The 22909-nt window shown below is 42.1% G+C and overlaps 1 protein-coding gene across 5 annotated transcripts in view; it reads left to right on the forward strand.

The window, feature by feature from the left end:
* The window catches only part of MYOF (myoferlin), a 178747-nt gene that overhangs the window by 27801 nt on the left and 128037 nt on the right, over positions 1 to 22909 (forward strand). For all 5 annotated transcript variants that reach the window (XM_027529445.1, XM_027529440.1, XM_027529441.1 and 2 more), the window contains exons 2-3: positions 603 to 658; positions 3052 to 3143. In XM_027529445.1, the coding sequence (XP_027385246.1) occupies positions 603 to 658; positions 3052 to 3143 (148 nt within the window). The remainder of the gene's footprint in view (positions 1 to 602; positions 659 to 3051; positions 3144 to 22909) is intronic.

The following is a 22909-nucleotide window of genomic DNA, read 5'->3' on the forward strand; positions in this document are numbered from 1 at the left end:
GAAATTCCAGGTTTATATTAGGCACCACTCCTGCATATGAGGTCAGACACGTTTCTCAACTCCTTGGAGTCTCAGTATCCTCATTTATCAAATGGGATACCTGTGGGTCAAAGGTTACCTTTGTTGACTTTCCACAATAAGCTGGGGAGACACACAAGCTCTGGGTGACTTTGGTTTGCAGGATTTGGTGAGAGAGAAGCAGAGGCTTATGGCATGTCTGTGATTTTGAGTCTCCCAACTCTTGGCTCTTTAGGGATGGGAAAACATTTTTTTAGGCCAAAAATGCTGTTCACTTTGGCAAACTGATTCAGGTAGTCCCCACCCTAGTCAGATGAAGGTAAAATGTAGGCGTTGTACCTTCCCTCAGGGAAGGTTCTTTGAATGAATGAGTGGATGACACTGGTTCTGTTGTTTCAAACTCATGTCCTTAGAGGTGATGATGCCATCCAACCATCTCATCCTCTGTCGCCCCCTTCTCCAGCCCTCAGTCTTTCCCAGCATCAGGGTCTTTTCCAATTAGTTGGCTCTTTGCATCAGGTGGCCAAAGTGTTGGATCTTCAGATACTTCTAATTGATTGCTATCTCTTATTTTTTATTTGCAGATGAGAAAAAGAAAACAAAGAAAGTCGATAATGAACTCAACCCTGTCTGGAATGAGGTACCTTCATTATTTTACAATTTTGTTTCACTGGATAAGCTACCTCTGATTGCTCATCTTTGGTCAGAGGTTAACCCTTCCATTTGGAAGGAGAATCTCTGCCCTTTCGCCCTCACCCCCTCCATCTCCCTTTGTGGCCCAAAGACAGCAGAGCAGTTCAAGGAGACATAACAGTGACGTCTGCACAGTGGTGGTGTGGCGAGTGGAGCCTGGATAGGGTGAGGAGGCTGGGGTTCTAGCTTGGTGCAGGCATGAACTTGCTGTGTGACCTTTTCCAGTTATGCTGCAAATTAGAGCAGGGGGTGGGATTAGATCCTCTCCAGAGCCCCAGAAGGGAAGCTCAGTAATTAAAACCATATCTGCATGTGATTAATTGAGTGTAATCCATGATACTTGGAGTGTCTGGAAGTCATTTTTTTTATGTTGATAAAAGTAATACATACTTAATGTAGAAATTTTGAAAACTTCAGCTTTAAAAAATTACTTTTGACCCTACTATCCAGAAGTGACTGTTGATAACATCTCAGAGGTATCAATAAATGTTTATTGAGTGAATATATTTATTATGTTTTAAAATCAGCAAATAAGTATATAGTGAGTACAGTTTCCTATCTTTTTCTTACTATTATATCCTGAGCATATACCTTTCTCATTCCATTTGAAAATCTTTTAATTACTTGTGTAATATTGTATTGAAGTAATGTAATTTATATACCTCCTCCGCCTGTTGACTTTATTTTATAAATGGTTCAGTGTTTAATATATTTATAGATATGTGAAGTTTTAAATTCTTTCTATTGAGTAGGATTTTCCTATGCTGACTAATTTTTGAAAAGTCTATCATCCACCCCATTGTTTTTCCAAAAGCTAGGTCAAACCTTTCTGGAAAAGTACAGTGATAAATATCTTTGTTATTTTGCTAAGTTACCAGGCTATGAAGACTTCCCCTTCACCAACTGCAAACCTCTTCCCCTGTTCCCCTCCTAACTAGTTTCAGTATCCCTATAAGATAAAGATTACTCATTCTCATTGGATGAGGCCAAGACTGAAAGTTTCCTGGTGCCTTCCTGAAAAGCCCTGCTGGTCTCATATAGGTTGAGAGGAAATTCCACTGCTGCAGTTTCACTGGAACCCAGAATACAGCCAGCTGGACTACCAGCTCCCTGAGAGCAGAGGCCTGTCGGGTTGATCCCTGTGGGCACTATGGGATCCTAGCACCTCACACACAGCTCCAAGACTAAAACAAAAAGTACATACATGTATGCATTTAGTTGTGTCCGACTCTTTGCAATCCCATGGACTATAGCCCACCAGGTCCTCTATCCTTGGAATTCTCCAGGCAAGAATACTGGATTGGGTTGCCATTCCCTTCTCCAGGGAATCTTCCTGATCCAGGGATCAAAGTTGGGTCTCCTGCATTGCAGGCAGGTTCTTTACCATCTGAGCCACCAGGGAAGTCCAATAATTTAATTTTTTTTTTTTTAGTGGTAGCATACCACTTAAGTTTGTGCTCAATCCATGTGGCCAATGGCAGAGAGGAGTGTGGTCACATGAGTGGGGTTGTTTTCCACAGGGCATCATCCATCTCACACTATTTTGTTTCTGACACATTTTTCCTTATAATGCATATATGTTTATCAAGGAAATTTCCCAATTGAAATTTTATAACTGAAACCAAACCTAAATGAAATGCCAATCCCAAACCCATTGGGGTTGGTGGGCATCTTCTAATATGACCTGTGAGATGCCTCCTCCATCCATATCAAACATAATCAGGAACTGCTTTATTGAATTCATTTGTTACATAATTAAAGGCATCAGTGGTGCTAAGTGGATTTCTTTTTTTGTTTGTTTGTTTGTTTTAATATTTACCCTTAGAAAGCAATTTACTGCTTTAAGATGAGAGACTTGCCTGACTACCGCACTGACTGTGGTGGGGCTTAAAAATAAGGGGCTGATGCAATTCAGAAAATGTTTTCTTAGATTTATTCATCTCTTTGTTCACTAGTAATATGATTAATTTAAAATTAACCCTTAAAGCATTTTTCATATACAGATTTCATTCTATTCATGCGACAGTTGTGGTAGGCGTTAAGTCTAGATCTCCGCCCATGAGATGGATTTGGTCTTGTTCAAAGCTAAGGAGCCTAGAAAACAGGGAGCTAGGAGTAGCTACCAGGCCCTCTGAGGCTAAGTCTGGTGTGCTTTCCCACAAGTCTCAGCAGCTTCCAGGTTCAGAATTTGATCACTTCTGTCTCACTGTAGAATTGAGGACTTGAAAAGATTGTCATTGGTGAAGATGAACCAGTGTTTATTAATAGTATTGGTGCATCTTATTATACTCCCAGATCCTTTTAACAGACTTTTTGTCTCCATAACCTTTCTGTGGACAGATTTTGGAGTTTGACTTGCGGGGTATACCGCTGGATTTTTCATCATCCCTTGAGATTGTTGTGAAAGATTTTGAGACAATTGGACAAAATAAGTAAGTTGATTTTGATTGTTTTTGTCATTTTACATATTGTTGTACTATTGTTTGTTTTGTTGAAGGAAAACATCTTTAATAACATAATGTTTTCAATATCATTGTGCTTTAATTCTGTCCGCTGACCCCCTTCCCACTTATGAGCCAACATCAGACGTAGCTAATCAATCACTGTGATTGCTGTATTCCTAAGAGGTTGGAAACATGAAGCCACCACTGCTGTTGCTAAGTTGCTTCAGTCGTGTCCGACTCTGTGCGACCTCATAGATGGCAGCCCACCAGGCTCCCCCGTCCCTTGGTTTCTCCAGGCAAGAACACTGGAGTGGGTTGCCATTTCCTTCTCCAATGCATGAGAGTGAAAAGTGAAAGTGAAGTCGCTCAGTCGTGTCCAACTCTTCGTGACCCCATGGACTGCAGCCCACCAGGCTCCTCTGTCCATGGGATTTTCCAGGCAAGAGTACTGGAGTGGGATACCATCGCCTTCTCTGGAAGCCACCACTAGTCTATCCAATTTGTATCCAACAGGTACTTACAGAGAAACCTGTTCACACTCCTGCAATTTCTTTGTTAATTACATGTAGGCACTGATGGTTTATCCAAACTGTAGCTTTATTGGACACAAAATCATTTCTTCTTCTGATTACGTGTGCCCCACGTGCATCTCATTCAGGTTCTCTTTCCAGCACTGCTTCCATTTTAATGTCTCACAAATTGAAACCAGATTCCTTGCCTTACTGCCTCTACCAGTTTCAGACGGGGAAGAGTCGTGGTAGTCCCCAGGAGTGGTACAGAGGGTTGTCTCCTGGGTAAAGGTGAGGTTCCCATGGGACTGAATGACCCCAGTAAATTCACCCCAGTCCTTGATCTAGACTTTGGCCTTAGACTCAGAATGCAATCTTAGGTTATCAGTTCAAATTAACTAAGCTCAGTAAGAATTGTTCAACTCTAAAATCATAATACTTGTTATTTTCCAGTGGAAATTAATTGCCTGGTTGAGGAGGGCATTCCTGCTCTCTGATTAATAAATTTAAATTAAAAAAAATTTTTTTATATTAGGGTATAGTTGATTTACAGTGTTAAGGTATTATAGTTAATTTACGATGTTAGTTTCAAGTGCACAACAAAATAATTAAGTTATACATATACATATATCTATTTTTCAGACTTTTCCCATATAGGTTATTACAGAGTATTGACTAGAGTTCCCTGTGCTATACAGTAGGTCTTTGCTGATCATCTATTTTAAATATAGCAGTGTATATATGTTAATCCCAAACTCCTGATTTATCCCTCCCCTTCTCCCAGCTTTACTCTTTGGTAGCCGTAAGTTTTCTAAGTCTGTGAGTCTATTTCTGTTTTGTGAAGAAGTTCATTTGTATCATTTTTAAGATTCCACATCTAAGTGATACCATACAATAATCTCTCTGATTTACTTAACTTGGTATGATAATCTGTAGGTCCATCCATCTTGCTGCAAATAGCATTATTTCCTTCTTTTTAATGGCTAATATTCCACTGTATATATGTACCACATCTGCTGTGTTCATTTGTCCCTGTCAGTAGACGTCTGGGTTGAGTCCATGTCTTAGCTATTGTACAGTGAACACTGTGGTGCATGTATCTTTTCAAAGTGTGCTTTTCTCCAGATGTATGCCCTGGAGTAGGACTGCTGGATCATACGATAGCTCTATTTTTGGTTTTTTTAAGGAACCTCCAAACTGTTCTCTGCAGAGGCTATACCAGTTTACATTCCCACCAACAATGGAGGAGGCTTCCTTTTTCTCCACACTCCCTCCAGCGTTTGTTATTTGTAAACTTTCTGATGATGGCCATTCTGACTGGTGTGAAGCGATATCTCATTGTAGTTTTGATTTGCATTTATCTAATAATTAGTGACACTGAGCATCTTTTCACATGCCTTCTGGCCCTCTGTTTGTCTTCTTTGGAGAAATGTCTATTTTCCTTCATGTCGTACCACATAGGAAACCAAGTTACTCTGTATTTTTGGTTATAAGACATCATTGACTGTAAGATGTACTGTTAATAACGGGATTGGGGGAGAGGGTAAGACTCCTGATACTAAATGCCCACATCAGTTGAAGAAGCGTCCCGGTGTTTAGTAATGTGAATTTCTTTTCAGATGTATGTCTTAGCCTCATGTACATTTGGTAGGATCAGAAGGCTGCAATGAGAGCAATAAATTAGAGTAAATTAGTTGAGATAGGGTGACTATATACTCTGACTGACTTTGGATCGTCCTGGTTTATTATCCCAGCACAATGATTTATGATGTCCCTTTTGCTGTCAACAGTGACTTGGGTTGGACAGTGAGATACATGGTCATCCTAGTCATTGGGGTCTTCTGCTTCCTGGCGTCAGACTGATAGCCTGGACAGTGCTTTGATAGATAGTACCTATGTCACTTTTCACAAGATCCTTTCTCCCGTGTAGCATTGCTAACCAATGCCTCTTGTGACCGATGCATTTTTTTTTTTTCCCCCTTAAGGTACATAAATACATTTTGGCAGGTTTTGGCCCTACTCTCTTAGATCAAAAAAACATTCTAGCTTTTGAAGGTTATGCTGTACATCTCAGCTTTGAAGCAAGTATGTGATTTTCTAGCTTCACTCCAACTCCCAGAGGACAGTTTTATTTCACTGATTTCAAAGTTCTAGGAAAGCAAGTAGTTGAGCCTCACTATAACCTTCTATCTATTAGTACGAACAGTCCTTTCTCTTCTTTCTTCTCTTTCTGCAAGTGGTACCACTGTTTGAATTCTAGACCAGCCCTCTCCAATAGAAATATGCGCAGGCTGCATGTGTAATTAAAATTTTTCTGGATTTCCCTGGTGTTTCAGTGGTTAAGAATCCACCTTCCACTGCTGGGAACCTGGGATTGTTCCCTGGTCGGGGAACTAAGATCCCACATGCTGCAGGGCAACTAAACCTGTGTGCTGCAACCAAGACCCTACACAGCTAAAGAAATAAACATTAAAAAAATTTTTTTTCTAACAATCATGTTATAAAACAAAAAGAAACAGATGAGAATTTTAATGCTATATTTTATTTAACTGAATATATCCAATATTATCATTTCTATATGTAATCTATATTTTAAAAATCATTGAAACATTTCACATACATATTTCCTTATTAAGTCTTTGAAATCCAGTGTGTATTTCACACCAACAGCACATCTCTGTCCAGACTAGCCACATTTTAAGTGTTTCCTCACCACATGTGGCTGGTGGCCACCAGAGTGGTGGAGAGTGACCACTGGTCTCAAAACCTCAGTCGGGTCTCTCTGGATCTTCTACCTTTTACCTCCCATCCAATCTGTTTTGCCAGATCTTCCTTTCCTTTCTTTCTGCTGTGCCTTGTGCTTCTTACTTCTGGTCACACCTACCAGCCTGGTTCAGGCCTTGTTACTTGATGCCTCCTCTATTTTAACATGGCAGTAAAGCCTGGCAGGCTGGCCTGAGAGCTCTCATTTGTTTCAAACAAAGTTGTTGCTTTCCTGAATGTTACATACTTGGGGGAGAGAGAAACAGGAAACAAACAAACAAAAAAGACAAATATATGCTGCTGCTGCTGCAAAGTCGCTTCAGTCCTGTCCAACTCTGTGCAACCCCATAGACGGCAGCCCACCAAGCTCCCCCGTCCCTGGGATTCTCCAGGCAAGAACACTGGAGTGGGTTGCCATTTCCTTCTCCAATGCATGAAAGTGAAAAGTGAAAGTGAAGTCGCTCAGTCATGTCTGACTCTTAGCGACCCCACGGACTGCAGCCTACCAGGCTCCTCCATCCATGGGATTTTCCAGGCATGAGTACTGGAGTGGGATGCCATTGCCTTCTCCGGACAAATATATGAAGAAATATATAATAGATCAGGTCCTCTGAAGTGCTGTAATCTATGGAGAAAACTGTCGTAGCCCAAGAATAAAACTAGAGTGAAAGGATAGTTTATTGAGAGTGGGGGAAAGTTTTATATGAGGTGGTAATAAGGTGACACTTGAGCAGACACCTAAATAAAGTGAAAGAATGAGCCGTGCAGCTTTCTGGGGGAAAGAATATTCTTGGCAGAGAGAAGAACACGTGCAAAGGCCCTGAGGCAGAAGTGTCCTTGGGGGTACTGGAGCAAGATCAGGAGGTCAGAGGGCTGGGACGGGGAAGGAGATGAGATCGGCAAAGCCACAACATACCTGGCTTTGTTGAGCCATGGTGCAAGCTTTGGATTTCATTGCTAGCAGGATGGAAATCCACTAAAGAGTACTGAGTATGATCTACCTGTCATTTTTAAAATATTGCTTAAGCTTTCTGTGGGGAGGTTGGATGTAGCAATCAGTTAGGAAGCAGGGAAAACAATACTGGGAGAACACTATATATTTATTTTATACCTGATGAAGACACAGGGGCCTCTTGGATGACAGCAGGGCAATGTTTTAGGTTTGTTTATCCAAAATATTTGTGTATTTTGGCCTTGTGTTTTCAGCTAGGCTTTTCTACTAAAGATCTGGCTTTGGGACTGTGTTCACTGCTCTTATGGGAACGTCTTCTTCACCTGGAAGCACTGGGTGGGGGCAAAGGAATTTTCTACAGGTGTAAGGCATGTCCTGCCTGTGGACTTTCCTGTTGCCTTGGAGACCAACTATGTAAAAAGAGCTCTCTTGCAGAGTCTGCAGCCCCCAGGCATGTAAGCAAACTGCACTGGGCTGCCTGGGTTTGCCTGAGCTCGGAGCCCACACCCACAGGAACTGGACTGGGCAGTCTGAGCACTCACAGCGCTGGCGCATCAGCAGTGTTCCTCCCCAGGTGTAGGGAGCTGGTGGGGCTGTTCTGTGCAGACTCTGTTTTTCCTCATTTTACAGTCATCCAACCAGCCTTGTGAACTGAAAGAAAGTGAGGGAAGAGCCAGAGGAACCCTTGGTCACATGATAAACATGAACTGGTATATTTAGCTGAAATGTCAGAGTGGAAGGCTTTTCCCAGCAGCTGAAGAATGAGAGTTCCCTTTGCAGACAGGCAATGTGGCTGTCCCTTAATGAACCCTTCAAACACTTTATCCCACCAGTTCCACACACACACACACACACGCAGATTTTTTCTCAGAGAGTTTAGTCATCTGCTCAGGGTCACACAGCAGGTATATGTCAGGTGTATTCTTAACTTTTATAGTCAGACCTGTACTCTTGATTTTTCCATTATACTGAGAACCTCTGACCACCTAGAGGAACCAAAATGTAGGTGGAATGATTATCTTTTACCTTTTCATGGCTGTACTGTGAGGCTTGCAAAATCTCAGTTCCTTGACCAGGGACTGAATCTGAGCCACTGGAGTGAATGCACTGAATCCTGACCACTAGGGAACTCCCTAGCTTAAATTTTTCTAATCTTGCCCAAAAAAAGAAACTCCCACTCATTATCAGAATATTGGTACCTCCTTCCTAGGTAAGAGTTTAAGCAGTCATTTCATGCTACTGAATAATCACTTAAGCTCATTCCCTACGAGATGAGTTCAGAGAAGGTATCTCATCTCATGTGATCTTCACAATGACCTTGAGAAGTGGAGATGAGACCTGAGGCTCAGAAGGGTTGAGGCTGAGACCCTGATCCCTTGACATCCGGACCCTGCTGGCACTCCACTTGAGTTTCTAAAGAAAAATCGTCTTCGGGAGCCTGGAAATGTAGGAATGAAAGATTTTTACAAGTTTTCAAATGTGTGCTGCTCATGCCAAGATGATGTAGCAGGGACCAGGTTTGCCCTCTCTGCTGACACAATCAAAAAAGTAGGTGAAATACATGCCACAATGGCTTCAGATATTGGGCACTGGCAGCACAGGACAGTGATCCCCAGGAGGGGAGTGAATGAGCTGAGTTCCCCGAGCAACCCGGCTTCTGGCCTGGAGAGTATTTCCAGGCTGCAGTGCTAAATGGGCAGATCCTAGTTGTCTTCCAAATTGTGGAGGTACAGGTGGGAGTCTAGAGTCATACACACAGCCATGTAACACTCACACACCCCCCACACCATTCTTAAGGTTTGCAAAGGGTTCTTCTTGACTCTTCAGGTGAGTACTAGTCAATGAGGCAACTACCCGAGGGCTGAGAACAGTTAATATTCCCACCATCCGGAGTGGGAAAACCTCCTAATTCATGAGCAGTAGGTAGTAGTCTGGGAGGAAATGGCAGCCCACTCCAGTGTTTTTGCCTGGGAAATCCCATGGACAGAGGAGCCTGGCGGGCTACAGTCCTTAGGGTCTCAAAGAGTCAGACATGACTTAGCAACTAAACCACAACAAGGTACTCAGAAGGATTTTACCTCAGTAATGTGAAGAAAAAAAAAACAGAAAAATCATTATTAAACACACACATTATTAGGGTATTATGAGTAGGCATAGACAGTGAAACAGGTATTATCATATTCTACAGGTTTGGGAAGGTAGCTTGAGCATGTAAAGTAGAGAAGTGGAAGATATATTAAAAAAAAAAAATCCAAATTGAATGGGTAGAGATGCAAATTACAATGTCTGAGATAAAATGACCATAATTAAGAGTTTGCATTTCTAGTATTCTTTTTCTTCCCCCTCCATATGTGTGTACTTGTATATTTGAAACCGTCACATATATCCCCACACAAATGCAGAGTGAAGTTGGAGACATCATCTGAGAGTAAATCATCTGTTTTACTTATGTGTAAGAAGGAGATAACAACTTCACAATATATCTAAGAGGAAATTTACCCAAGTTCTTGCATAAGAAGTGATGGAGACAAGTGGTCAGCTGTGTGATCATGAGATTAGTTTGGTGTTGGCTCTGCTACCTACTGGTTGGGTGGCCTTTGGCAAGAGTCTTTATAGTGGTCGCTGGATTACTTCCTCAATAAAGGGCAAATTTTAATATAACTAAGAAAAACATAAATTTCATGATGAACAATATAATGTCTAATATCTATTGTGGGCTTACCCTGGACCAGGAATTGTGTTAAAACTGCTCCACACATATTTGGTTTAAATCTTTATAATGACTTTCAGTCAGACAGGCTTATTGACATCTTCAAGCTGAGGAAAATATGGCTCAGAGAGGTTCACCAAGTTTCTTGAAGTCACCCAGCTCTTTAATTGGAACCACGTGGATTTAACCTGATAAATCCAGAATTTAACCTCAGACTTTCCAAGGTTTATTTATTTCCTGTGTATGTGTGTTTGGGTGAGGGCCAGGGTGCCAGGGTGTAAAAGTGAGTGACTATCATAAATAACACAGACTCACAGGGTGGTACTTAGGGCTATAGCATTAGAAAAAGGCCAAGCCTGGGCTATGGAATGTACTGACTCCCTAGGCAAGGGTATTTTTGTGTGTGTTTTCTGTTGTTTTTTCTTAGAGAAAACAGAAGAATTGCAGTTTGGAATGAAATTAATTTGATGGGACAGTGTGGTATTGCTTATGAGAAATTCTTATTTTCTGATGTACAAAAGACCTTGTGTTCAAGCTTTCAGTACTTTTATTTCCCCTAATAGTGAGCCTAGTTTCTGCTGTTGCTGCATATAAACCTGGCAGGGGGATTTATTGAGGCTGTCCCCGTGACCTTTCCGTTTCCCCACTGTGGTTGTTGAGAAGGGTTCAGGTAGCTTCTAGAGTAGCTTCTGAGGCTCTGTAAAAATCTAAACTGGAGGCAGATGTTACTTGAAACAGAATTCCCAATTCTGATTTTAAACTGTGTTTTCAGTGAAGCGGCAGAGCTATGCAAAGATCAAAGCTGGTTTGGGCTGGCCGGCTCTGGGTACCGGAAAGGCTGAACCCGCTGTTTGGGGAGACCAATTGAGTAGCTGCCGCAGCCCTACTGGCATCCGTTACCATCTTGCAAGTAAATAAAGGTGGATCACAGCCCTGGAGAAAAACACCCAGAGAGACTGAAAGAGAAAGGCATTTCATAATGCCAAGAGCTGTAATTATCTCTTAATTGCACTTGGAGGACTATCTTTTAGGAGATGAAGCTTTATAACCTATAAATCATTTGCAAGATCATTGGACTGTCTTCAGTGATGTATCAGTTTATTAATTCAACAAATGTTTGGTAATGCCTGCTGTGTCAGATACTGCTCTAGGTACTGGGGTTCTACATGCCTTTCATGGGGCTCACATCTGAGTGGAAGGAACAGACAATAAAAAATAAATTCACATAGTGTTTATCAGATGGTTGTAAGTATGATGAAGAAGAATGAAGTAGGGGAAACAGGGAGAAAAGATAGGGTAAAGTGTGTTTGTGTGTGTGTGTATGTGCTGGTTTAGAAAGGCTTTTTATATAAGGATTGTTCTGGGGTCTGTTTTATAATGAAACGTCTTATGAGACCTATGGCTTTAAAAATTCATTCTGATTCCACTATTTGGATTTAATGAGAATTCAGCTATAGTTGAAATTTACTTCCTGTCTAACCCTGAAAATAAAAATTGTTTTCCATGCAGATTCACAGTATATATAGCATTGAGCGTGGGGAGGGAGCTATTTGATGTATATAAGAGAAAGGATTAGTTTTAAGAGCTCTGCACAGTGATTGTATAGAAATGACTATGGGCAGTTACAAATGATTTTTATCTGTTCATTCATGTCTTCATGCCCGCCTGCCCACACTCCACATAGATAAACCCACCTCCCTGTGCTTTATGCTGTGCATGAGTTCAGACAAGCGTTCCCTGTAAGCACTGACTTGGAGTCGTGTGATTTTTAAGATCCCTTTTTCTAGAATAGTGTCTGAAATAATAATGAATAGCAATGTTAACCACTTATTAGATCATCCCTTTAATCACTAATAACAGCACTGTTAGGTAGGAGCTGCCATCACCCCCACTTTGCAGATGAAAGAACTGAGGCTCAGAAAAGTTACGCAATCTGTAGTACAAGGATGAGTCTGAATCAGTCTTAATCACTATGTTATGTTGGCCCCCTTTATAAGGTCCAAGTGCTTGATTGATGAATGAATGGATGGATGGATAGATGAATGAATGAAAACTCAACCTTGATTCTAATGGATGAGGGCATTAGAGACAGAGCCTGGGAGTTCTGCTGAACTCTAGAACAGGCACGCATAGAGTCAGAACTTTGAGGACTGAATGAATAGCAGAATTGGTCAGGAGCAAATAGCAAAATAGCCAGTTACATCATTTATTCAAGAAGTAACTCTTGGACATCTTCTACACGCCAGGAATTAGGCTAGTTAACCCTCCCCTGGCCTCATAGCCTCTCTGCCCTGGAGGGCTTTGCTGAGGAGAGTTGGGCTTCTACTCAGCTCCTTCCCCTGTTAAAGTGGCACCGTCTGTAGCAAGGGCTATGATGCAGAGGGGCTATCCCTGAATCCTGCAAATCTTACTGCAGCCTCCAGGCTAGGTCAGTGATTCCAGAATCTGGACATGGAGTTTGTTACACCCCAACTCAGAGGGCTTGTGCATGGCTAGGTTTGGGAACCACTGCATGGACTAGGAGGTTCTAGGTTTTCTGAAACCCCTGCCTCCTCGTGATGAGCAGGACAAAGGCCTCAAGGCCCTTAGACAGTCTCAGTGTGGAGTAAGGAGGGGAAGCCACGGGAGGGTGCAGGTAACTAGGCCTGCTGAGTAGGTTTTGATGGAGTTCTGCTTCCTACTTTATTCTGTTAATTATTGATTTCTATGTCCATTTCTCAAATGTGAACCTGTATGGTCACACTGGATGTACTTTAACAAAAACTGCACACGTTCCCCTTTCCCCAGATCTGGCTTTGCCCACTGCCTTCCCTGCCCCCCAGCCCTCCACCCACCCCTCCACCTATTCTAGACAATTGTTCCTCAAACTTCCTGGGTATAAGAATTAACTAAAGGAAAAGTGTGACTCAGGGTCCTGGGAATCTGTAACCGCCCTGCTGACTCTACTGCAGGGCAGCCACACTCTGAGGAACAGTTTTATGGGCTAATCCAGAGGGAAAGGGTAGGCTGGCTGGGGAATTCAGAGGGCTCCCCACAAGTAAAGGAGCTTGCCAGGGTTCCCTGTGATGGGATTGGCTGCCATGGCTGCCCATCTGGTAGAAAGCAAGGTGTGGGACTTGGCTGTCCCACCTTTTGGCTCAGAGACCAAGGGAAGAGCTTGACTGATACCGGCCAGGGCGGGGAGAAGTGTGTAGAAGGAAGCAGACCCAGCTGAGCATCCCCACTGGCCTTCCCACCCTGGCTCACATGACAAAGGCCAGCTGGCAGAGAGCCCAGTGCCTCAGAGGGTGGGCAGGTCACGGTCCTGCAGGAGACCAGAGGGCTGTTCAGAAAATTGTTTGTCCCTGGCCGAGTTGGGGCTTGTCATTCCCCCTAGGAGGATGGAAAGTTGGAGTACTGCAGCCCCAGGGAGCAGAAACAGTGTGTGATTTACTTTCCAGCCTCCAACTTATTTTTCCTTTCCTTCATGAGGGAATTTCCAGTAAACCTTCCTATGCTGTGGCCTGGTGCACAGAACAGCTTGCTAGATGTGAGCTCCCCTGATTAAGAACTCGGCCAGCAAAGCCGTTACTCACGGCAGTGGCATGCGGCTGTTAACATTTGCGTTCAGGCCAGTGGGGAGAATGTTTTCCATTTCTCTTTTAAACACACTAGACTCAGTTTCAACAAGAAAGAAAACAAAGTTCTTGACCAACACTTGCATGATTGAGTTGTCTGGTTTAAACTCTTCATTTCCCCCAAACCTAACATCTAACTTTGAAGTAGTCGCTTCTATGGCTTAGAATGAGTTTGATGTCACATAGAGAACCAACAACAAACTATATGAGTGATCATGGGCTGGAAGGAATAGGAGCAGGACTGGTTCTTCATTTCAGAATTCATCTGCTGTCTATCAACTCCACGGGGAAAGGGGAGAGCCTTGAGATTCTTTCACTATAAAGTTTCTTTTTGAGATGTGGTCCATCTGTTTTAGTGCTGGGTGGAGTCAATGGGGGAGACTCGTATTGTTCTATGAAAACACAGGGCAAAGATTCCTCATTACTGTCACACCATAACATTTTAGCTTATTTATAGCATTACTAATATGAAAGAAAAAGGGCTTTTGGTTTAGTGTCACCGCCTTTAAAGGAAATTGGCTTGTGGTCCGACTGAACTGTTATTCCCTGTGTAGGAGGCCAAGTCATCATTTCCCAGTCTCTCACTGTATTTTGTATCCAGGCAACATCATAGAAAACAGGCCAGGCCAGCCTTGCCTTCAGAGTCCTATTAGAGTTCAGACTCACTATAGGGGATGTGTTCTTCAACTTACAGTGAAATCTCTTAGAAGTTGTAAATATTTACGTTTTTCTTCGGCTCACTCTACTGTGAAAAATATTTGGGGGATTAAACTCTTTCTAGGCTTTCATCTAAACATACACCATCTTTACTGCATAAAAAGAAATGTAAGATTTCTTTCACATCTCCTTCCCCCAGACCCCCAAACCTAAGAATTTTATAATGAAAAAGCAAATCTTAAGAAAGGAGACTAAAGGTTCCTGGAGGAAGGAATTGTGGTCAGACTTTGTGATTTGCTAAATTTTCGTTCCATTCCTGGTCTGTTATGTGTTCCACCCTTTACACCCTCTCATGGGGAAGGAAAAGGAGCAGATATTGGATGAGTCAGAATGGAGGCTGTAAAACCTTTCAGGGCCATAAAGGGCCAGCAGATGGCTTTGTGTTTTAGGCAAGCCTGCTCTCCCCAGTTAACCACAATCCCATCACTCCTTATTGTCTTACCTAACACTCACTGTATCCCACATTTCTGTTATTGGCCTCACCTTTCCTCCTGACACCCTGTGGGAATCTACATTTGACTCCTAATGTTATAGACCAATACCTTTGAAGGCAGAAAGCTTGCCTACTATTCTGGATTGTTCATTATGGAGATATTCTAGATATTTCCCACCCCCACCCCCCACCCCCCAACCCGTACAAATCAACAAAGCCTTTAAGAGAAATATGTAACATGAGATAGTCTTCTGAATAGACATACACAAGAACATTGATGGGGCTTCCCTGGTGGCTCAGACAGTAAAGAATCTGCCTGCAATGTGGGAGATCTGGGTTGAGAAGATCCCCTGGAGGAGGCAATGGCCACACGCTCCAGTGTTCTTCCCTGGGAAATCCCATGGACAGAGGAGCCTGGTAGCTACAGTCCATGGAGTTGCTGAGAGTTGGACAGGACTGAGCAACTAACACTTTTCACTTTCACTTTAGGAGCATTGATGTGTAAGCCAGTAGCAGACTTCCAGAGCTAAAAAGTGTGTGAGGAATTATTTCAACCTACTCATTTGCAGATAATGAAGAGGGCTCAGATTTGGGTGACTTAGCCAAGATCTCAAAGGAAGCTGGGACACTGAGTTAGGTCTAGAACAAAATTTGTCCAATCCAATGATTCTCAACCTGTGATGTTTCACCAGGGGACAACTGGCAATGTTATAGACATGTTCTAGTAGGTAGAGGCCAGGGGTGCTGAACACCTGACAAGGTCAGGACAGCTCCCCAAAACAAAGAATATCTAGTTCAAATTGTTAGTGGTATTCAGTTCATTTCAGTCACTCAGTCATGTCCGACTTTGTGACCCCATGAACTGTAGCACGCTAGGCCTTCCTGTCCATTACCAACTCCTGGAGTTCACCCAAACCCATGTCCATTGAGTCGGTGATGCCATCCAACCATCTCATCCTCTGCTGTCCCCTTCTCCTCCTGCCCTCAATCTTTTCCAGTATCAGGGGCTTTTCAAATGAGTCAGCTCTTCACATCAGTTGGCCAAAGTACTGGAATTTCAGCTTCAACATCAGTCCTTCTGATGAACACCCAGGACTAATCTTTTTGCAGTCCAAGGGACTCTCAAGAGTCTTCTCCAACGCCACAGTTCAAAAGCATCAATTCTTTGGTGCTCAGCTTTCTTTATAGTCCAACTCTCACATCCATACATGCTGCTGCTGCTGCTAAGTCGCTTCAGTTGTGTCTGACTCTGTGTGACCCCATAGACGGCAGCCCACCAGGCTCCCCCGTCCTTGGGATTCTCCAGGCAAGAACACTGGAGTGACCACTGGAAAAACCATAGCCTTGACTAGATGGACCTTTGTTGACCAAGTAATGTCTCTGCTTTTTAATATGCTGTCTAGGTTGGTCATAACTTTCCTTCCAAGGAGTAAGCGTCTTTTAATTTCATGGCTGCAATCACCATCTGCAGTAATTTTGGAGCCCCCTAAAATAAAATTAGCCACTGTTTCCCCATCTATTTCCCATGAAGTGATGGGATCAGATGCCATGATCTTAGTTTTCTGAATGTTGAGCTTTAAGCCAACTTTTTCACTCTCCACTTTCACTTTCATCAAGAGGCTTTTTAGTTCCTCTTCACTTTCTGCCATAAGGGTGGTGTCATCTGCGTATCTGAGGTTATTGATATTTCTCCAGGCAGTCTTGACTCCAGCTTGTGCCTCTTCCAGCCCAGCGTTTCTCATGATGTACTCTGCATATAAGTTAAATAAGTAGGGTGACAATATACAGCCTTGACATACTCCTTTTCCTATTTGGAACCAGTCTATTGTTCCATGTCCAGTTCTAACTGTTGCTTCCTGACCTGCACACAAGTTTCTCAAGAGGCAGGTCAGATGGTCTGGTATTCCCATCTCTTTCAGAATTTTCTACAGTTTATTGTGATCCACACAATCAAAGGCTTTGGCATAGTCAATAAAGCAGAAATAGATGTTTTTCTGGAACTCTCTTGCTTTTTCGATGATCCAGCAGATGTTGGCAGTTTGATCTCTGGTTCCTCTGCCTTTTCGAAAACCATCTTGAACATCTGGAAGTTCAGGGTTCACGTATTGCTGAAGCCTGGCTTGGAGAATTTTAAGCATCACTTTACTAGCATGTGCTGCTGCTGCTGCTAAGTCGCTTCAGTTGTGTCTGACTCTGTGCAACCCTAGAGATGGCAGCCCACCAGGCTCCCCTGTCCCTGGGATTCTCCAGGCAAGAACACTGGAGTGGGTTGCATTTCCTTCTCCAATGCATGAAAGTGAAAAGTGAAAGCGAAGTCACTCAGTTGTGTCCGACTCTTAGGGACTCCACAGACTGCAGCCTACCAGGCTCCTCCGTCCATGGAATTTTCCAGGCAAGAGTACTGGAGTGGGTTGCCGTTGCCTTGTCCATACTAGCATGTGAGATGAGTGCAATTGTGTGGTAGTTTGAGCATTCTTTGGCATTGCCTTTCTTTGGAATTGGAATGAAAACTGACCTTTTCCAGTCCTGTGGCCACTGCTGAGTTTTCCAAATTTGCTGGCATATTGAGTGCAGCACTTTCACAGCATCATCTTTCAGGATTTGAAAGCTCAACTGGAATTCCATCACCTCCACTACCTTTGTTCATAGTGATGCTTTCTAAGGCCCACTTGACTTCACATTCCAGGATGTCTGGCTCTAGGTCAGTGATCACACCATCGTGATTATCTGGGTCGTGAAGATCTTTTTTGTACAGTTCTTCTGTGTATTCTTGCCACCTCTTCTTAATATCTTCTGCTTCTGTTAGGTCCCTACCATTTCTGTCCTTTATTGAGCCCATCTTTGCATGAAATATTCTCTTGGTGTCTCTAATTTTCTTGAAGAGATCTCTAGTCTTTCCCATTCTATTGTTTTCCTCTATTTCTTTGCATTGATCACTGAGGAAGACTTTTTTATATCTCCTTGCTATTCTTTGGAACTCTGCATTCAAATGGGTATATCTTTCCTTTTCTCCTTTGCTTTTCACTTCCCTTCTTTTCACAGCTATTTGTAAGGCCTCCTTGGACAGCCATTTTGCTTTTTTGCATTTCTTTTTCTTGGGGATGGTCTTGATTTCTGTCTCCTGTACAATGTCACGAACCTCCATCCATAGTTCATCAGGCACTCTATCTATCAGATCTAGTCCCTTAAATCTATTTCTCACTTCTACTGTATAATCATAAGGGATTTGATTTAGGTCATACCTGAAACTCCAGTACTTTGGCCATGTCATGCGAAGAGTTGACTCACTGGAAAAGACTCTGATGCTGGGAGGGATTGGGGGCAGGAGGAGAAGGGGACGACAGAAGATGAGATGGCTGGATGGCATCACTGACTCGATGGATGTGAGTCTGAGTGAACTCCGGGAGTCGGTGATGGTCAGGGAGGCCTGGCGTGTTGCAGTTCATGGGGACGTGAAGAGTTGGACACAACTGAGAGACTGAACTGAACTGAACTGAATGGTCTAGTGGTTTTCTCCACTTCCTTCAATGTAAGTCTAAATTTGGCAATAAGGAGTTCATGATCTGAGCCACAGTCATCTCCTGGTCTTGTGTTTGCTGACTGTATAGAACTTCTCCATCTTTGGCTGCAAAGAATATAATTAGTCTGATTTTGGTGTTGGCCATCTGGTGATGTCCATGTGTAGTGTCTTCTCTTGTGTTGTTGAAAGAGGGTGTTTGCTATGACCCGTGTGTTCTCTTGGCAAAACTCTATTAGCTTTTGCCCTGCTTCATTCCGTATTCCATGGCCAAATTTGCCTGTTACTCCCGGTGTTTCTTGACTTCCTACTTTTGCATTCCAGTCCCCTATAATTAAAAGGACATCTTTTTTGGCTGTTAGTTCTAGAAGGTCTTGTAGGTCTTCATAGAACTGTTCAACTTCAGCTTCTTCAGTGTTACTGGTTGGGGCATAGACTTGGAATACCGTGATATCAAATGGTTTGCCTTGGAAACGAACAGAGATCATTCTGTCGTTTTTGAGATTGCATCCAAGTACTGCATTTCAGACTCTCTTGTTGACTATGATAGCTACTCCATTTCTTCTAAGAGATTCCTGCCCACAATAGTAGATATAATGGTCATCTGAGTTAAATTCACCCATTCCAGTCCGTCTTAGTTCTTTGATTCCTAGAATGTCGATGTTAACTCTTGCCATCTCCTGTTTGACCACTTCCAATTTGCCTTGATTCATAGACCTAACATTCCAGGTTCCTATGCAATATTGCTCTTTATAGCATTGAACCTAGCTTCTATTACCAGTCCCATCCACAACTGGGTGTTGTTTTTGCTTTGGCTCCATCCCTTCATTCTTTCTGGAGTTACTTCTTCGCTGATCTCCAGTAGCATATTATGCACCTACTGACCTGGGGTGGATGTTAATAAATTTCCATCCAACTCCAGACCAGCCCGTTTTCTACTTCAGCAGTGTCCATCATGTGTTTTTTGTTTTGTTCTGGGAATTATATATTGTTAATAAAGATTCAGGTCATTTAAGCTTTAGCGAAAGCAGATTAGTACATGTTCAATGTACAGTATTATGATTTTAATCATAAAGTTAGGTTATGAATCATGGAAGCATGAGGAAGAAAATCTATTGTTGTTTCCATGTCTTTCAGGGTGAGTACCAGTTATATAGCTTTTAAACTTGTAGTTGTCACATTTTTTAGACTTGAACATTTTCTAACTTTAATTTTACTTTGAAGGAACAAAAACATATCTTTTCAGGCTATCACAGTTGGCTACCAAAGTAAATAATTCCACTTGATTGATTTTTCCATCAGACATTTGACAAATGACATTTCAATTTCTTATTCAAATTCCTCATTGTTGGGCTCTATTATTTTCAATTTATTTTTAATTGGAGGATAATTACAGTGTTTTGTTGGTTTCTGCCATATAACAATGTGAATCAGCCATAAGTATACATACATTCCATCCATCTTGAGCCTCCCTCCCAGCCACCCACCCTATCCCACCCCTCTAGGTCATTACAGAGCCCCTGATTGAGCTCCCTGCATTATACAGTGGTTTCCCATTTTATTCAGCCGTCTATGGGGTCGCACAGAGTCGGACACGACTGAAGCGACTTAGCAGCAGTAGCAGCAGCGGTGTATATGCGTCAGTGCTACTATCTCGATTTGTTCTCCCCTCCCCTTCCCCCACTGTGTCCACAAATCTGTCTTCTATGTCTGCATCTCTATTCCTGCCCTGCAATAGGTTCATCGGTACTATTTTTTTTTCTATATTTCATATGTATGTGTTAATATATGATATTTGTTTTTCTTTTTATGATCTGCTTCCTTCTGTACAACAGGCTCTAAGTTCATTCACTTCATTTCAACTGACTCAAATTCTTTCCTTTTTATGTCTGAGTAATATTCCTTTGTATTCATGTACCACTACTTCTTTAGCCATTCATCTGCTGATGGATGTCTAGGTTGCTTCTATGGCCTGGCTATTGCGATTAGGGGTACAGTGAACATTGGGATACATGTGTCTTTTTCAATTATGGCTTTCTTGAGGTATATGCCTACTAGTGGGATTGCTGGGTCATATGGTAGTTTTATTCCTAGTTTTTAAAGGCATCTCTATACTGCTTTCCATAGTGGCTATATCAATTTACATTCCCAACAGTGCAAGAGGGTTCCCTTTTCTCCACATCCTCTCCAGCTTTTATTGTTTTTAGATTTTTTGATGATGGCCATTCTGACCATTGTGAGGTGATACCTCATTGTAGTTTTAATTTTCATTTCTCTAATAATTAATGTTGAGCATTTTTTTCATGTGTTGGCCATCTGTATGTATTGTATGTTTGGAGAAAGTTTTCAAAATTTTTTATTGTTTTTAAAAAACAAAACAAGTTGGCCAACCCCTTGGCCTACTGTCTTAAAATATGGGGAAAAGTTCATGAAAACTCACACCCTGTGCAGCTGAGGGAGACGTGGAAGAGATTTTCAAGTGGTCTCACTTTGTGTGATGATTCCCTGTTTCATCAGGTGGAAATGGAGTCCTGGACAGCCTCTTGTCCTCAATATATCAGGAAAATAAAAATCCAAGTGAGAAGAGAACATACTCATGTTAAAATAAAAAAGCAAACTAACATACTGAATGAACATACTGATCTGAAAAATTACTCTGTAAAGGTCCCATCAATTCTCAGCATTAACAGAGAGAATGTCTATATTGACCTAAAAGGGCTGAAAAGTTCACTCTTAATCTTCTGGAAGCAAAATTTTTCTTTTCCATTGTCATTAACTGACTCTACTTGTGATATTAGAAGAGATGAGAACCCATCATGGTTGATTTAATGTTGTTTGTGTGTCTGGTCCAAGTTGGTGCACTCTTCCAAGAAACCATGTGCAAATGGTTCACACTGTTGGGTAAATTCTGTGATACAGGGTGCCATCGCAATCTTTGGTCTTGTGCAGTATATCTATGAGGAGGGCATGACAACCCACTCAAGTATTCTTGCCTGGAGAATCCCATGGACAGAGGAGCCAGGTGGGCTACAGTCCATGGGGTCACAAAGAATATGACACGACTGAGTGACTAAGCACAGCACAATATACCTATGCACAGAAAGTGAAGTCACTTATTCCGAGTCACTGGACATATGTGGTTGGATGACAGAACCCATATCTACAATCTGGTCCAATTTCTGAGGTCCGAGTCGGGGAGGAGAATACAGATATATGTCAGTTTAAAAATAATGTATCTATGTTGACATCAACTTTCACTTCCTGATTTTTAAAAGGAAATGTACTACATTTTTAAATACAATGAATATTTCTCCACAGGGGGAACATTTTTTAATTTGTTTTTGCCTGAAAGCCCAAAGCTTTTTTTTATTCTCAACTAGAGTTTCCTCACAATGGGTTTTTCGATATAAGGAATTTCTTGTGTCGTTTTGAAGACTTGATGTTTAGCTTTCTCATTTATTCTAATGATATTCCATGCTATCATATCTGCTATTGGTTGGTATAAGTCACTGCAAATATAGACAAGATATAAGTAAATAACATCTAAAAATTCTTACTATGTCTGTTTTCCTTTTTCAGTATCTATACTGAGAGCACACCCCTGGACTCTCTTTGCTTTTGATTACATTTTACAAAAGGGCTTCCCTGATAGCTCAGTTGGTAAAGAATCTGCCTGCAATGCAAGAGACCTCAGTTCAATTCCTGGGTCGAGAAGATCCGCTAGAGAAGGGATAGGCTACCCATTTCAGTATTCTTGGGCTTCCCTTGTGGCTCAGCTGGTAAAGAATCCGCCTGCAATGCGAGAGACCTGGGTTTGATCGCTGGGTTGGGAAGATCCTCTGGAGAAGGGAAAGGCTACCCACTCCAGTATTCTGGCCTGGAGAAATCTATGGATTGTATAGTCTATGAGATTGCAAAGAGTTGGAATCAGTTGAGCGACTTTGACTCACGAAAGGATCTCCTTCAATTCACCCACTCTTATATCATGTAATACTTTATAACCTCCAATTTACAGACCGTATTTCACAGGTTACACTTTTGTATTGACTAACTCCCTGGGGTTGTGTGTTCTCTAAAATTGTTTTTTGATCATGTGTCCTAACTACAAAAAATGTTTCTTTCCTTCATTCAGTAAATTTCTATTAATAAAAAAAACTATGTCCCAAGCTCTGGGGTTAGAGTAATGAACAACAGGAAACACTTCGAGGAGCTTTACTCTGGTGAGGAGAAACACAGGTGTACTTCCGCACCAGTATGCTGTGTGCACTGAGGTAGATGGTCAGAACCACAGTGAGATATCACTCAACACCTGTCAGCATGGCCGTCATCAGAAAGATCACAGGTAACAAATGTTGGCAGGGATCTGGAGAAAAGGGAAGCCCAGTACGCTGTTGTAATTGTAAATTGGTGCAGGCTCTATGGAGAACAGCAGGGAGGTTCCTCAAAAAACTAGAAATAGAGCGACCATAGGATCCAGCAAGTTTACTTGGCTATATATCCAAAAAAAAGAAAAACTCTAATTCAATGAGATATCTG

The sequence above is a fragment of the Bos indicus x Bos taurus genome, chromosome 26 (genome assembly GCF_003369695.1).
Source record: "Bos indicus x Bos taurus breed Angus x Brahman F1 hybrid chromosome 26, Bos_hybrid_MaternalHap_v2.0, whole genome shotgun sequence".
Taxonomy (NCBI): domain Eukaryota; kingdom Metazoa; phylum Chordata; class Mammalia; order Artiodactyla; family Bovidae; genus Bos; species Bos indicus x Bos taurus.